This window comes from Lactuca sativa, chromosome 8 (assembly GCF_002870075.4).
Source record: "Lactuca sativa cultivar Salinas chromosome 8, Lsat_Salinas_v11, whole genome shotgun sequence".
Taxonomy (NCBI): Eukaryota; Viridiplantae; Streptophyta; class Magnoliopsida; order Asterales; family Asteraceae; genus Lactuca; species Lactuca sativa.
Genome location: NC_056630.2, coordinates 71,964,826 through 71,983,243, shown reverse-complemented (window position 1 = coordinate 71,983,243; position 18,418 = coordinate 71,964,826). Strand labels below are relative to the sequence as shown.

General features: G+C 35.4%; 1 protein-coding gene across 1 annotated transcript; it reads left to right on the top strand.

The window, feature by feature from the left end:
- Nucleotides 1-4,424: 4,424 nt before the first annotated feature.
- On the top strand, nucleotides 4,425-9,192 carry LOC111913080 (TMV resistance protein N; the record flags this gene model as incomplete). The annotated part of the gene is made up of 5 exons (XM_023908809.3): nucleotides 4,425-4,900; nucleotides 5,392-6,502; nucleotides 6,590-6,826; nucleotides 7,697-8,305; nucleotides 8,394-9,192. Coding segments are annotated over 5 exons (3,003 nt in total), but the record flags the coding sequence as incomplete, so codon positions are not given.
- Between the last annotated feature and the right edge of the window lie 9,226 nt (nucleotides 9,193-18,418).

Below are 18,418 nucleotides of genomic sequence, written 5' to 3'. Positions count from 1 at the left end.
ATACCCTACTTTACATGTACAGTGACTATGCTAAAGTTCCAAGAACCGGAATAATCCCTAAATTGCTTGTTCCATGAAGCTTGATGTACCATGCCCTAATAATTCATCCAAGTGTTTGCTAACTAGTAACTTCCATGCCTATGTTTCATAAGCTTTTCATTTTTCTTTGATTGAGCAAACAGTCTGGGGACACTCTTTGAGGCATATAAACTTGGTAAAGATGCTCACAAGCAGCACCCACCTGCCCAAACATCTTGCCTATTTTGTATTTACAAAAGTGTAGATGAAGGTTTTAGATTTTTATGCGTAATTGTTCTCGAATGTAATTTGGTTCAAGTCCTACTACAAACTGTGCGTAATTAGTATTAGTTTGAATTTTGGGAAACCTTAATTACTACCAAGTTGTATGTTTATTGGAATGAATTTGGTTATGCATTTACAGAAAAGGTTAACAAAACTTCATTGCATTTAGAACTGGAATATGAATTTTTGTAGTTTAAGCCTGATGGTTCATAAAGTAAAGTACTTTTGCAGAGTCTAGAGTTGTATCAAGTAATACAACGGTTATGAATTAGGTGACTACCATTGCAGTTACCACATGATCATTTGACAAATATTGTCTGTCTAATACTTTTTTTCTATAACTTTAATAGCGACCTCAAATCTTGCATACACTTTCTATTGGCAGCATGCTGAGTTTGGTTTTGCTTCTTTAAGTAAACCAGTTGCAGGTCTGACAACTGCTTGTTTCATCATCCTTTCTTTTCATTGGTCACATTAGTTTACATTTTAGGCCCCTAGACATTATTTCTCCATTGTAGGTATAATGTAGTATGTCAATGTCAATATGTCATCTCATACTTAGTTGGGTGAATTCGCATCACTATAAAGTTAATCTTGGGTGGGTTATCCTTGGGGTACCACATATGTGTGAGACTAGCATCAAAGAAAATTCATACTTGTTTTATGTTTTTACCATGATACTAACAACATTGATCTTATTCAATTCTACTTGAAAATGCAGAGTCAAAATCATTATTCACATATAATGGGTGTCTGTTGTACTTTTAGCATTCGGGATTGGTGGGTGTTGGTGGAGGTTTTAGTACGAGCATGTGTGGGATAGCCATGCTTATCATCAGGTAAGTTTGTCTGCAACCGTTGTTTAACTTTTCTAATTCTTTCTTCCTTGCCTTTTGAAGAAAGTATGAAACACAAAAATAATCAGAAAGTATTGATTAGAAACTGACATGAGTTAGTAAATGTTTCTCAGACTAAGTAAAAGAATCCAATATATTTCATACGTTTAAATTGAACGATCTCTATGTCTTGGAATTATATTACAACAAATACTTGTAATTTAATTCAACAACTGGTTACAAAAAAAGCTTATGAGTGATTCGGAGGTGTCCTATTTGATGCAGAGTTTCCCTTTGGTTATTTGTTTGTTGCATAATTTCATGTTTTTTTTTTTTTTTTTTTTTTTGAAAGAGCTGCATAATTTCATGTTGTTTGGAGAATGGAATGATAATTATTCTGGCGGTCATGGTGTTTACCGGCGACCGGGTTATTATTTTTCAGGCGGTCAATGTGTTTTCCGGTGACAGGAGGATGATAAAGAAAGGGATAATGGGGGTGGCGTAGGGTCCATTAGTAATATATAAAATAATATAGAAAAATTAATAAATATTAAAAATATCATTAAGGGTATTATAGTCATTTTACTTTGATTAGGGACCAAATCGAAACAAAATCAAACCACAGGGACGGTCCGAGTTAGAAAAAAAGAGTTAGGGACCATTCGTGTAATTTTTCCTAATTTATATGTTCATTTATGTTTCTTGACAAAATAATGTCACATATTCTGAAAATAAGTTACATATATTCGTAGTTTCTTTAAAAAGTCAACCTTACCAACCAATAAAAAGAAAAGATAAAAAGAATTCAATGTCTAAACTTCAAAAATATAAAAGATAGAAAAACACAACCATTTATCTAGCGGCATTAAGAAAACCCTTACATTTTCTTTATTTGCAGAACAACCCTTATATTTTCAGTTATCTTTCGGATTTACCTAAATATCTGTTTTTTAAATAAGTTACCGGTTGTTTTGTGTCATGATATTTATGTTGTTCGTTTTTAGGTTGACATGGGAAAAAAATAAGTGATGTCACTTATTTTTGCTTGAGTAAACAGTCGTTGAGTAAATGATCTATTTCTAATGTTTTACCTTAGACAAGAGGCAATGCCACTTATTTTTTGTTTCCATGTCAACCTAAAACGAAAAAGATAAATGTCATGTCACAAAACAACCATTAATTTCTTAAAAAAACGGATATTTTGGTTAATGTGAAAGATAACTGAAAATATAAGAGTTTTTATGCATACAAACAAAATGTAAGGGGTTTTTTGAATGTTAGTAGATAAATGGTTGTCTTTTTATGTATTTTGCCCTATTTGAAAAGTCGAGAAAAAAAGTCTAATTTCTAAACTTAAAAGTATGATATATTATAAGGATCCAGATACCAAACCCCCATTTGGGTTTAGCCCAACAAGCCCCATGTTTGGAAAGTTTATGAGAGGAGGCCCAAGCCATGTGTAGGGCAGTAGTGGAAATAAGTTTGTTAGGATATACTGTCAGTATACAACTAAGCTGATAGCTGTTTATTTTCTAAAAAGCAAATTAACCAACAAAAAGACAAGATAAAAATAATAGCAAAAGTAACCAATCGGTAAAAAAGAAAGAGAGAAGGATCCTATATCCAAACCTAGAAAACGTGGAATACAACTCAACTCGTAGTTATATAAATTTTAATTTGTTATGAATCAATCAAAATTTGTCTTTGTAGGCATTGATGATATAATGAATCATTTTTCGGTTTTGTAAAGCATCCCAATTCCCAACAAACCCAGAAACTGATATGGCATCTAAAAGACTAAAACAGTTATATTTGACCTGTGGTGGATCTCATATTCTCAAACCAACTTTATTTGAAATCTAATCCCATTATCTTTTGGCATGTGATTACTCTAGATAAAGTTTATGTTCATAATATATTTATATTCATTTATGTTTCTTTACAAAATAATGGCACATATTGACAATAAGTTTCATATATATGATTCTTTAAAAAGTCAATCAACCACTTATTAAAGAGAAGATGGGGCGGAGGAAATAAGTTTGTGTAAAATTAGACATAGTCCTTTGTAAAAAATATTTAACGACACTATTTAACACAAGGATGTGGTGCATGCATAAAAGAATCTTTTGAGGACCAAATTCATAGCTTTCACTCTAGTGCAAGGACAAAATTTGTAATTTACAGTAACATATTTGTAATGAATCAACAATACAGTGTTATGACGTGGAAATTCATTTTTTTGTTACTTTTGTCCTTTTCACGTTTTTGTGATATATTTTGGATATCTATGGAGCAAAAATACAATTATTGTGGTTACTCATTTTAAGGAGATAAATTAATAAATCAAAGACAGTTGTGTGGACCCTATAACTACAAAAAGATGGAAAATCATTATTTATATATATTCATTTTTGTTTTTGTTTGTTTTTTTTTTCTTGACAAAATAATGGAAAATATTTTATAAATAATTATAATATATTTGTGTTTTTCTCAAAAAGTTACTCAACCAATAAAAAGAAAATATAAAAAGATTCCAATGTTTGAACTTATGGAATAAATATAGATTGATTACTAAATTTTGTCCCCTTATGTTTTAATTAGCGGTAAGTAGGTGAGAATCAGTTTGTTAAGTTCTATATTTAAGTCTGGTGACCTCATGATTTATGTCCCTCATATTTGTAGTATATATAGTTGGTGGGGTCATCCAGGGGAGACATTTGTCTTTTCTTCTTTAAAATGCAAATATAAAGATGTCTAATGACAAGAACAAGTCACCTAACATTGGTTAAACAAAATACTTTTTTATTACAGACTTAAAGAAATTTTAAATTTGTATATTTCTTTGTATTTTGTTACAAAGTAATATCATATATTCAATTTTAAAAAAAAAGTATGATATAGTTTTAACAATAAGGTTCAGTTATTTCCATCTCTTGCTTTCTTGTGAAAACTTTCCCTTCCAAAAGTGTCCTCCATATTTTCTTCAAAAAACATGAGTTTAATAATGACAACTTCAATGTGAAAACAACTTGATTTATTGAAAATGTCGAGTGTTTCTTGAGAATTTAGTAAATTGAAAATTTCTTGGAAACTCACATGTCTCTCCCTCTCTCTCTCAATATATATATATATATATATATATATATATATATATATATATATATATATATATATATATATATATATATATATATGGGTCATTTCATTGAGTTGCTCAAATAACATACATTCAATCTCAAACAAATTAACTTATGGATGGCATCTTTATCGTCATCGTCTTCTTTAGGGCCGGTCTTTTCTTCTCAATTGTGGAAGTACCATGTTTTTCTTAGTTTTAGAGGAGAAGATACTCGTAAGACGTTTGTGGATCATCTGTACACAACTCTTGTACAACAAGGGATCTTTACTTACAAAGACGATGAAACACTTCCCCAGGGCGAATCAATTGGTCCATCTCTTGTGACGGCTATCGAAGAATCACAGATAGCCATCATCATATTTTCTAAAAACTATGCAGATTCTTCATGGTGCTTAGATGAACTTGTGCATATCATGAAATGCAAGGACACAAGAGACCAAATCGTTATGCCCATATTTTATGATGTGGATCCCTCTGAAGTGCGAAAACAAAAGGGGAAATATGGAGAAGCATTTGCTAAACATGAGTTGGAGAAGAACACCAAGGTTGAATCTTGGAGAAAAGCACTTGTGGATGCAAGTAACCTTTCTGGATGGGAACCCAAGCACATTGCCAACGGGTAATTTTCATATTTTTTTGTGCACTTTTAATGCTTAAGATACATGTGCTCTATGACAAGACATTTACCCTTATACCTTATAAGCTTTTAAAGGATTAAGCCAAATTCTTGATTATAAAATACATATTTTTAGAAAAAAAAGTCAATTACGATGTTGTAAGTGATTATAATTGTGCTACGGAATAATCCAATTACAATAATTGTATTTTAGATGGGATCCCACAAGTATGATCTGAAGAAAGATGCCGCACGTTGATAAGTAGGCTGTAATACAAATGTTTTAATTATTCTTGATGATATTGATAGCCTTAATTGATAACCAGAGGCTTTGAGTGGATAACTTGATTAGCGACAAATAATAATTATTGCTACTTGATATTAACATTTGCTAAGAACTCGCAAAATAGACAATTCTTTCGGGTAATAGTTTATGACGAGGCTGTTTGTCAATTTGAGCATGTGTTAATGATCCTTATATATTTAATTTGCAGGCATGAGTCAAAGTGCATTGAAACAGTTGTTTACACAATTTCACATAGGTTACGTCCGATAAGTACTTCAAGTGTGGATGACAAGCTGGTCGGAGTAGAGGCTCGTATGCAAGATTTGATATCAAATTTACAAATTGGGTTTGGTGGTAAGAGAATGATTGGAATATGGGGGGTTGGGGGTGGTGGTAAGACTACTCTTGCCTCATGTATATATGATAAAATATCTAGCAAGTTTGATGGTTGCTGCTTTCTAAAAAATATTCAGGAGGAATCGAGTAATAAGAATGGTTTAACAAAGCTGCAAGCAGAAATTCTTTGTGATGTTTTGAAACTAAAGCAGTTGAAGTTAAAGAGAGTCGAAGAAGGAAGACACATGATAAAGGATAGGTTACAACATAGAAAGGTGTTGATTGTTCTTGATGATGTCGACAACCTTGAGCACCTAGAAGAGTTAGCTGGATCACGTGATTGGTTTGGTGAAGGAAGCCGAGTACTAATCACAACTAGAGATGAGCATGTATTAACTGGACACAAAGTAGATGTGATACACAATATTAGTTTATTAAACAATGATGAGTCTATGAAGCTCTTTTGCAAGCATGCACCCTTGGGTCACAAAACTATAGAAGATTATGAGCAGCTTTCAAAAGATGTGGTTTCATATGCTGCTGGGCTCCCATTAGCACTTAGAGTTCTGGGTCGGTTTCTATGTGAGAAAGAGACGAATGAGTGGAGGAGTGCCTTGGCTAGATTGAAAGAAATACCAGATGCTAGTATTCTCGAAGTGCTAAAAATCAGCTTTGATGGACTTAAACCGATTGAGAAAGAGTTGTTCCTTGATATTGCATGTTTCTTCAGAAGGGGGTTTAAAATTGAACGTGCAATATTGATACTTGATGCTTGTGGCTTTCACCCTGTTATAGGCATAAAGGTGTTGGTACAAAAGGCTCTCATAACTATTTCTGAGGATGGAACATTTGATATGCATGATTTGGTACAAGAGTTGGCACACTATATTGTTAGAGGGGAATACCCTAAGAACCCTGAAAAACATAGTAGGATTTGGAACGCAGAAGATGTTCTGACACTATGTGCAATGGATGCAACGATGGTAGTGATTAAGCTAGCTTTTCATGATATATATATATATAAAGAAACACTTTGAACTTGATCCTGACACCATTTTGTTCTATCACAGGAACTTGACAAGATTGAAGCTATATGCGGTCACCATTTTAGGAGTGATGATGGATGTGTTCTTCGGGTCGCTGCAAACATGAAAAAACTTCGGTGGATAAGTTTGAACTTTGAACGGCTAGAAGATGGTTTGGTTGAGACCACACATCCATTAATGCCAGAAAATTTTCCACCAAGGGAGCTTTGTTGTCTAACATTGTGTGGCTTTCATGGAAAAGAACTTTGGGAGGGTTATAAGGTAATTCTTATTTTTAAGTTTATTGCTTTTGCTTGTGTTTATGAAGCTATTATTAATAAATATTAAGAATTTGGTCTGAATGATATATACATAGGACCGTTGGAATTTGGAAAGGTAACTTATACATTACGCCATGTAATACTTGTAGCTAGGATACTTATTGATTCATAATTTAGTCCATTCCATTTGAAAACCTGAACCAAAACTGTGCTTTTCTATTTTCTTCAAACTTAAAACATTGATATTTTAGGCTTATATTCTTTATATTAAAATAAACTCAAGTATGAATTCAGTTTAAGGTTCAGTTTGGGACCAAACATGTTTAAACTTTTAAAGCTGAAACCGACTCTGTTTCAATCAGGTCATTTTTTGATTTTATTATTTTTCTATTTCACTTCTATTAGAATTTAAAACATTATGGTCAATGGTGAATTTGTAAATATGGCCATAGTTTTATGTACACAGATTTATTAAAACATAGGCAATTTTATATTGACATATTTTTTTGAAGATGGCTATTTTCTTAAACAAGTTTTCCTATAATGAGTACTTTTGATGATAAATTTGAAATATCTATAATGATACACTTTACAAAAAATTGTTTTAAGACAATTCTTTTGTAAACATGACTTGTTTTATAATTCACTTTTTGTATACAGATTTTATATGACAATTTTGTTATCATAAAAAATTGATTACGATAAAGAGATCATATTTTCTTTTAAAATGTGATGGTTTCTGACCAATTTCTTAAAACATACGTAGTTTCAGCCAGAATTTTTTTTAAAACAATCATGTGTACAAACATAATAAAATATAAGATGGTTCATCATATATTATTTTTTAAGTTATGTGAACTTGTGTATACAGTATCTCCCAAATTTGAGGATGATCGAACTTCATGAATTGAAGACCCTAATAAAGACACCAGATTTTGGCGGGCTTCCGAACCTTGAAAGATTCATGGTTTATTTATGTTTTCATTTAGAAGAGATTCATCCATCATTTGGACATTTGGAAAAGCTTGCTTTTGTAGAGATAGACTATAGTCGCAATCTTAAGATGCCTCCAGACATTTCCCGATCAAAGGAACTCGAGACTCTTACACTCTCAGGGTTTTCTAGTGGATGCTTAAGAAAGCTGGATCTCTCACAGTGTAATTTGGGAGATGGAGACATCAGATCTGCTGTTGGTTGGGAGTTACCCAACTTGCAACAACTCAGTCTAGAAGGAAATGGATTTGTAAGGTTGAGTTTTAGGTTCTTTAGACTTCCTCGGCTCAAATGTCTCAATGTGTCATACAGCTATGACCTCGTAGAATTGTCAGAGCTCCCATCAAGTGTAGCTGTTGTCTTAGCGGATGATTGTACATCACTTGAGACCCTTGGAGATATTTCAAACTGTAAATGGTTGTGGAAAGTCTCACTTCTTTGGGGGGAAAAACTTGCTGGAGACATAATACTCGACTCCATGCTCCGGGTTTGGCTTTTGTATTTCAGTCTTTATATAAAACCATAACATAAGAAGAATACATGTGAATCATAATGAATATGTTGTTTTGTGGCAGGGGAACGCCAAAGATTACTTTATCAGTATCAACCTTTCAAACATGGACATTTGGAGTGGGCCATCTGCACTTTGGGTCGACTTGGTGAAGAATTATAATATGTCGCTTCCACATGATTGGTACAATCACTTTTCTGGGATTTTGATGTTCTTCCAAAGCAACAAGAACTTTTATAGTGACCCTAACATAGCCATCAAGGTGGGTGTACATGAAAATTTTCAATGTGAGCTTGGTCAGAAATCTAATGAAACACTCAAGACTCATAACCCTGACACATACGTAGGATATGTTTCGTTTAGTTCATTGAGGCACACTGGATGCTTGAATTCAATTTACAAAATCATTTCATTTTCCTTAGACCCGGAGGGTTTGTATGGAGATGGGTATATGTTTAGAGCTGTACTCGTTCCTAAAGATGATACAGTGCAAACAACAAAAGTCACAACAGATTCCTCAGAATTTTGGGATGAGGAGGAACTATATGAAAGAAAGACATTTACGATCCAGCATGATTCAAATTCCTCTGTCGAGTTTTTATGGCATCCTTTTAGTCATTTTTTTTATAAATGATCTGACTATGTTACCAATTTCAGTTAATGAATTTGTTGCTGTCAACCAAAGTCTACGCTGAGAAGTTTATTCAAGAGTCACTTTAATTAGTCTCAGTTTCATAGTGGTTTGATAATTGATCATTGCTGTTTTTAATTCTTTTTCTTTTGTTAAAAAGAATTGCATATGAAATTGATAATTCTATTGTAAAATTTTGTCTTTCTCATATGATATTTGTGATTTGAGTACATTTCTACAAGTCACACCAGTTGGTCAATATTCCTGTTTGCCTCATCCAATGTTGTTTATGGAGAGTGATTACAGGTTGCCTTGCTGATAGAACATATGATTTGTGCTGTATATAGATACTGAGGGTATTCTAGAGAAGAGATAAAACTTTAATATGTTTGTAAGCCCAGTATGAGTATTAACTGCAACCTTGTTTTATGTGAAGAATACATTTATAAAAATATATTTCTATGGCCATGGGTTGTTGTCGTGATACAAGTGCTATTTGCTTAAAAGCGTTCTGTAAGTTTTAAGATTTCAGGAACTTACTTCTTTGATATGTAGGGCGAATGATTAAGAAGGCTCTATATCAGCTTATAATGCACTTTGGCAGTTGATTTGTTACTGCAAAAGTTTATTGCTCCATTAATTTTGTCCTAATTACATCCACAATTTTAATAATAAAAAAATCTGGCATTAATTCATGATGCAAAACTCTACAAACTCATACATAAGGGAGTCACATTTATATTATTAGTATATACGAAAGCACACCATAGTGTGTAGGATCTTGCATAATACAATACCAACAATATACTGTTGATTCAATACACAGATAGTGTCAAAGAAAACAACACTTATTAACAAGTGTAATATTTATAAACATGTTCGACACACAAATCATATGATTTTCTCCTTTGTGTGAATCAATAGGAATCAAACTAAATAAACTTTATAATCAAAACAAAAACCTCCTAAATATGAGGAGAAAAAAACCACAAGAAGAGCTTTCACTATGTGGGACATAAACATAATTTAAAAACCTCCTACATGTGAGTACATGGCTCTTAGGACCCTCCGGACTGGGTTGGGACCCTCCAATCCCATGGCTCGTTGGACCCTCCGGTCCGGTCATAATATAGCAGATATCACACAGACAATACACAACTCAAGTAAGCACATAAGACCTTCCGGTCACAAATAAATACCACTCTAGGTAAAGTATAATGAGAAGACTCACCTCGTAGCTAGCAAGTAATAGACACGTACTCCGAAATCTCGAACTAGCCTCCGCCTAACACATTAGATAAGCATCTTTAATCAATACTTCACTCTTACTCAATTACACCACAAGTTCTCGTATTCTCTTCCTAACCCTTGGGATGGGTAAAAGACTTTTTACCCTTTCATGGTCTCAAATGCTCATAATTGACCCAACCTCAAGGTCAACAGAAGTCGATGCGAGTCAACAGTCAAAGTTGACCTGACTCCCCGAGTGCACTCATGTGACTCGCCGAGTCCACTTGTATCCTCAGAGTTCTTGTTAAGGCTTCACTCAGCTTGTCGAGTTGACCCCCAACTCGACGAGTTATCAGTGGGTCAGGAACGCTGGGACAAGCCCGATCCGACTCGTCGAGTCATCTCATAGACTCGGCGAGTTTACCTAATTGGGTTTCATATTTGGGCACCTGAGAGTAGATCTGCAACTCCAACTTCTAGATCTAGCCTCCTAATGTCCAAACGTCACGTAAAGTTTCGATCTTGATGGTCATGCATGGCATATATTGCTCTATATGCCATCAACACTCCATTAATGCTTCCAAAACGCAAAACTCTTCAGTTGAACCACTATTTCTCTAAACTTTTGGACTCTCTAGACCTCACAAGGTCCAGATCTGAAGTCTAGACTCAAAAAGAGGCTTGATGCATCCATAGCCCCATCAAGAAGGTGTTACAAGCCCTAAATCTCAAGAGCATGAGATCTAACCATCCTACAAGAAAGGTAAAAGCTTTTTACCTTGATCTGAAGCTTGAGATGAAGAAGAAGCAGATCTACTAGCCCTCCCTTCTTGCTCTTTGATGAACCTTCCTCCCTCTTTAAGGAAATGAGTCAAAATGATCACAAGATTAGCTATCCTCACCACTCAAGCTCACTAAGGACGTTAGGGTTTCTCTCAAGGGTGCAAGGGTACTGGTGAGACGAAATGGAGGCTATAAATGTCCTTAAATAGGCCACAGGCCCGAGAATTTAGGGTTTCCTTCAGCAGCTCTGACTCGACGAGTCGGCTCACAGACTTGTCGAGTCAGCTCATTAATCCACGTCACCAATCGTGACTCTACTCGAAGAGTCGAGGCACCAACTCGTCGAGTTACTTAGCAAACCTCACAATAAAATAAAATAAAATAATATACCTAGGAATCCGGATGTTGCATGTTAGATCTGTTGATGGGTTTTGAGCATAACAACAATCCTATGGTGCACATGCAAACCCTAAAGCTTTGGATCTAGTTTTTCTAATTGTACATGCAATAATCATCCAAAGCTTATAAACCCTAATCTAACATGCTATTTTCGAAATTGACATCATAAACAAGTTAGAATAATACAGTTGATTGTAGTTTGAAGATCTCCAACCTTTGAGAGCTTAGTATCACAAGTGTAATACCTCTAATCGATCACAAACACCAATAGCAATGGAGGAATGTTAGAGAGAGGCTAAGGATACTAATTTTCGACTCTAAGATCCTTCTAGGGTTCAAGTGGCCGAAAATATGATGCCCAAGGGTTCCTAATATAATTGAGGTATTAGGGTTTCAGTCAAATACCTAATCTGGTTGCTTAAGCCCTAAGCAAGTCATAAGATCCTTCCAGAACCCTTACCTTGGACGTATTCCTTATGGGCTATCTATAAGATTTCGTCCATCCCTTAACTTAGGGATCCTCAACCCATTTTGCAATTATCTTATAATTACAATATCAGTTGCCTTAATTTAATTACTATCTTTTGACCAGAAAATCAAATATAAATTAATTCTTGACCAACATTAATTAAATAATATGATTTCTCTTTTAATATATTATTCTTATAATATATTAATAAACCATAATTAACCTCTTTGTCCATTATTTATCCAGTCAAGTTGCTTTGGTGAAGGCAACACAAAAGGAGCATGCTACTATCAGGTCAAGTACATACCAATTATATTATTGGCCTTAGACACCCAATCCAACATCTGTATCCTGGTATATAGGATGTAGCTATGCAGTAGTGATTTGTAGAACTGTAGGTTTATCTATACTTGCTGGTTATCATCTAGTGAAGTGCCTTAGGGACTGTATATAGTCATGTAGGATAGCCTGAGAACTCTTGATATAGGCTCTCTTGCCTGTTCCTTGTTTGGTTGTGGCTTTAGAGTAGGATCATCTATTCGGGTGACTATCTCACCTCTAGGTACTTATGGTTACACATTTCATGGAGGTTAACTACTAGCGGGATAGTATGCTGTGAAAGGACTAGTAGGCGGTATTGAGCTATATTATTGTTGTTTAGATGTATTATGTGCCTACTTGATCCTGATTGTTTATATATATATATATATATATATATATATATATATATATATATATATATTGACATATGGTAGTAGTGGGTAGATGTGGTCCTGCTTTGTGTTGTAGTCCAAGACACCCGGTGCGGGCTGGCTGTAAGCTGTAGGCACGGAGGTTCGGGAAGAGCGGTTGGCTTGTGGAGATAGGCCAATAAACCTTGGTTATTTTAGCCCGATGGCAGATTGGACCCGTTGCATGTTGGCATTCCAATCTAAGGACTGATTGGGCCTGGGCATTCTAACCGGGAGGTTGTGGGCTGTTATGCATGGTTGTATGTTTACTATATGAGGTATTTAAGGGAAAATCACTAATCTTGATGATTACCTAATTGTTTATTGTTTCATGTATCATCGGTCATCATGGGAAGGCGAACGAGTGATTGTACACATTCACCAACAACAATGAAGATTTTTTACCTTAATATTACTCTGATTTTCTCTAATAAATGTATTTAAAATAAGCAGTTCTCTTCATAACGAAATTATAATTAGGAAGCTTTACTTAAATAAAAATGAAAAATTTTCGTTGTGAAATTGGGACGTTACAATTAGGGATGAAAAAAAGCCCATATTCGATGGAGAACCTAAAACTCACACTCGTTTTGACTGAAGAATCCCCAAGTTGATCGTGGATAGGGAATCCTCAAATAAAAGAAGTAGGGATGGTGATGAGATACCCATAGTCTCTGACCCTAGTATATATTAATATATAAAAGTAATAAAAAATATATATTTATAGTATATTTTATAATACTTAAAACTTGATCAAAGTAACTCAACTTAATAGTAATTACTTGGTTGTAATTTTATTTTCCCTTTTTTTTCTAATCTAATTTAACCTCGTGTATACATTCTTTTCCTCCTTGGTTTATCTATTCACTAAATATCAATCTAATATATATTTTTTTATATTTGATTTTCATGTATGTATTTAAATTTGGTAGAAAATTTGTTTATATTTTTTATGAAATTTTTGAATATTTTTATGTTTTTTAAAATCTTTAAACTTATGTTAGTAAAATTGAAATTTAAAGCTTTTTCTTTACGTAAAAGTTTTCATATTAAAAGAGAAAAAAATTCTCGATTTCCCGTTGGGATCCCTAATCCCTGTTGGCGGTGGTAATGAAGATTCATTTATATTCAACTATTGGGATGAGAATATGGAATAAGGATTCACAGAGGTGGAGGCTGAGAATGGAATGAGTTTGGGGAAGTTAAGGAGCCTAAATAGGGTGGTTTGGGCACTGATCACGCACGCCCGACTTTCTCAGGGATGCCTTAGTACGCCCAACGTACTTCCCCATACGCCCAACATACGCGACTTAACCCAAAACCGCCCTAACTTCAAACAGTCATAACTTCTTTGTTTCAACTTCGATTTCCACGATCCTTATATCCACGGAAAGGTAATGAGAAGCTCTACAACCATATTAACTCTCCTTTGTCATAAAAGTTTCCAAAATTAAATCCAAATTTCATAAAAGGCTCGAACTAACGCTTTAAAGTTATACCCTTGGGCTCCAAAGCGTCAACCGAACTCTCGGATCAGCTAATCTACATTACCCACATCCAAAAGAGTGTAAATCTCTCTTTCCCCTAAGGCCCAAAGCCTAATGATAACTGATCTTCGGGTCACAGTCCCGAATTATAAAACAATTCAAAATGGGGTGCTACAAGTGATCTGTTAGATCGATATCTTGGTATATAGGATGTTGCTATGTTGTAGTGATCTGTTAGATCTGTTGATGGGTTTTGAGCATAACAAAAATCCTATGGTGCACATGCAAACCCTAAAGCTTTGGATCTAGTTTTTCTAGTTGTACATGCAATAATCATCCAAAGCTTATAAACCCTAATCTAACATGCTATTTTCGAAATTGACATAATAAACAATTTAGAATAATACCTTAGATTGTAGTTTGAAGATCTTCAACCTTTGAGAGTTTAGTATCACAAGTGTAATACCTCTAATCGATCACAAACACCAATAGCAATGGAGGAATGTTAGAGAGAGGCTAATGATACTAATTTTCGGCTCTAAGATCCTTCTAGGGTTCAAGTGGCCGAAAATATGATGCCCAAGGGTTCCTTATATAGCTGAGGTATTAGGGTTTCAGTCAAATACCTAATCTGGTTGCTTAAGCCCTAAGCAACACATATGATCCTTCCAGAACCCTTACCTTGGACGAATTTCTTATGGGCTATCCATAAGATTTCTTCCATCCCTTAACTTAGGGATCCTTAGCCCATTTTGTAATTATCTTATAATTACAATATTAGTCCCCTTAATTTAATTAATATATTTTGACCACAAAATCAATTCTAAATTAATTCGTGACCAACATTAATTAAATAATATGATTTCTCTTTTAATATATTATTCTTATAATATATTAATAAATCATAATTAACCTCTTTCTCCATTATTCATCCAGTCAAGTTGCTTTTGTGAAGGCAACCCAAACGGACCATGCTACTATCGGGTCAAGTACATACTAATTATAGTTGTGGGCTTAGACACCTAATCCAACAGTCTCCCACTTGGATAAGTCTAATAACTATAAATGCAAGTACAACTTCAAAAACCCAATTAGCAATCGTAGCTCTCAAAAGCCGATGTCGAACTCTGACACGTCCTTTAGATAAGGGATCGTATAGTCCTCCGTTCTCAAGATATCGTGTGGACAAATACATGGAACTTAGTCATAGTTATTGTCCATCAGTTTGTTTCCCGATTTCCGATTTGTCTGACATAGAACTTAATTAAACACATCAATTTAGTCCTGACCGGCCCGACACATAAGTCAAAACAAAATCATCGAGGGGCCGAAGATATCGCTTTTAACCTCGTAGGATAAAAGGAGCAGATAAACTTTGACTTATATAATCTTGTACTATTTACTCATCAAATCGTACACAACAATACGTTTTATAACATCAAGTTACTCTTGCGTTTACGCATTATCAATGCACAACCAACTCGTAAAAAACAACTCATATATCTAGATTTAAAGACTATATGATATTACCGTCTCACAATCACTCGTGATAAATTCCATGAAGTGATTCATGTGAGCGCGGGTTTAATCCAATACTCAAATCTTAGTTCAGGAGCACTCATAAACGTTGCAAAAAATTTTGCTATGTCTAAACGCTTTAGACAGTCTACAAGCCAATTCATGACAGTCTTACTTCAATACCTACTTCTAATATGTGATCGACTGTGGATAGTTTGAATAATCTTATTATTCTGGAAGTCAAAACATGCAAAATGAAACAATAGTAAATAATTAACACAAGAAAGTAACTTTACTTATAAATAATACTCCTTTATTTAATCATCAAATGTTAATTACAATTTATCAATTACACGTTTCTAAAAGCTATCTAATCACTAAAACTAATATCGTCCTTCAGCCCAATACTCATAACATGTTGTAAGTGCTTAAACCTACTCAGTCCCTTCGTAAGGGGATCTGATGAGTTCTCTTCTGACGATACCATCTTCACTATGAGGAGTCCCTTTTCTACCCGATGTCTAATAAAGTGATATTTTCTGTCGATATGCCTGGATCTGCCATGATCCCTCGGTTCCTTGGTTAAGGCAACCGCACCTTCGTTGTCACAGAAAATCTCTGTAGGCTCCTTTATGGTTAGTACAACTCCGAGGTCTCCAATGAAGATCTTTAGCCATGTCGCCTCCTTTGATGATTTGCTTGTTGCTATGTACTCTTATTCGCACGTTGAATCAGCTACGGTCTCCCACTTGGAACTTTTCCAAGTCACTCCTCCTCCAGTTAAGGTAAACACCCAGCCCGACTGAGAGCGGAAATTATCTCAGTCGGTCTGAAAACTAGCGTCACTATACCCTCGCACTCTCAAGTCATCACTCCCACCGAGGATAAGGAACCAATCATTAGTCCTTTGTAGGTACTTAAGAATGTTATTTACCTCATTCCAATGAGCTTTACCAGGATTCCCTTGATATCTGATGACCATTGTAACGACGTAAATTTTCAAAGCAATTTTTTTCATTTTTCAAACAACATAAACCATCATTTAATATTCTGAAATCACATGTGTAACAAATGTCATTGTAACAAAATACATCCCATGATCATAAAACAGTTCCTTCATCAGTGTGTACAAATCATGCCGGCGCCTTACCACGGTCCTCGCTAGTACCTGAAACACATAACCAACAACTGTAAGCATAAATGCTTAGTGAGTTCCCCAAAATACTACTTACGCACATACGCCTTTCCAGGCCCTGACCTTCCGGTCCATGTGTCTCAGGGGACTTCCGTCCCGACTCGGTAAACCTTCCGGTCCTACCTTACGGTCCACATCGCAATGCCTTTCGGCCCATAACATATATGCCTTCCGGCCCATAACATAATGCCTTCCGGCCCATATCAAGCATAACATACATAACACATATAAACAATTAACTTATCATATACAATGCATACAACCCATAACATATCCGACCTTCCGGTCACACAATAAAACCCTTCCGGGTACAGTATAGTGAGAAAACTCACCTCGTGGAAAGTCTAGAATCTCACGTGCTCGCTATCTCCGAATCCCAAATGAAGACTCAACCTCGCCTAATCATAACGAATATCATTTTAATTAATGTAGACTTCCACAACTAGACTTTACCCCTTATTAACATTCCTCAGAGGGGTAAAAGACCATTTTACCCTTCCTTGACTCAAAGTCCACATGTTGACCAAAACCCTAAAAGTCAGCAAAAGTCAACATCTTCAGTACGCGGGGCATACATCGCCAACCCAAAAGTTGGGGTCTCCAACCAGTACGCTGCGCGTACTGGGAGTTACGCCCAACGTAATAGTCAGATCTAGACACTCTTCATTTCTGGTCTTAATCGGTTAAGCCACTTCTTCAGCTTCTAGATCCGGCTTTATTTAAGCATCCTTACTCATAAAGTCGAAACCTTTAAGCCTTGGCATGGCTGTAAAGGTTCCTACACTCCTTAACACCTTTCTACTTCAACTCAAGAACCTAGATCTCATGCATGGCTAATCATTCACGTCCAAGATCACATTTTTATGAAGCTACAACTCAAATGGACCAGAAATATGATGGATCTAAGCTAATGGAGGCTACTTGCTCATAAAGTCTCCACCTTTGGGACCAAAACCTAGAAAATGGATCATAAAGCATACCACAAGAACTACAAGTCAAGATCCGAACTTTTTACCTTAGAATGAAGCTCCAACCGTTGCTAAACACGGATCTACACTTGAACACCAACTTCTAGCCTTCACAATGGACTCCTCTTCTCCTTTGCTACCTTGAAATGACACCACCAAGCTTAGAACACTCACAAATGAGCTAGGAACGAAGGAACACTCTCTTAGGGTTTCTTTCTGAGGGATGGTGGCTGAGGAATCAAGCCATCTCATTCCTTTTATAGCCAACCACAAAAATTAGGGTTTTGGGTCTGGACCAGTTACGCCCAACGTAACCTTGGGTACGCCCAGCGTACCCGAGGGAGGACGCGTCTAAATGAAGTGCGCGAGTACGCACAACGTACTCCTTGTACGCCCAGCGTACTCGCCCAACATAAAAGCCCTAAAATGACAACAATTAAAGATGAAGGGCTAAATAAAAAGGTACCTGGATTTCAGGCTGTTACAACCATGCTCAAAGTGAAGGCCACATTAGGGCGAGTACATGTTATAGCATACATGATTGAGCCAACTGCGGAAGCATAAGGTACTCTGCTCATCTCTGCTATCTCTGCATCGGTACTCAGACTCTGAGTCTTACTCAACTTGGTATTGCTTTGGATTGGTAACTCCCCTCTCTTGGAATTCTCCATTCTGAAA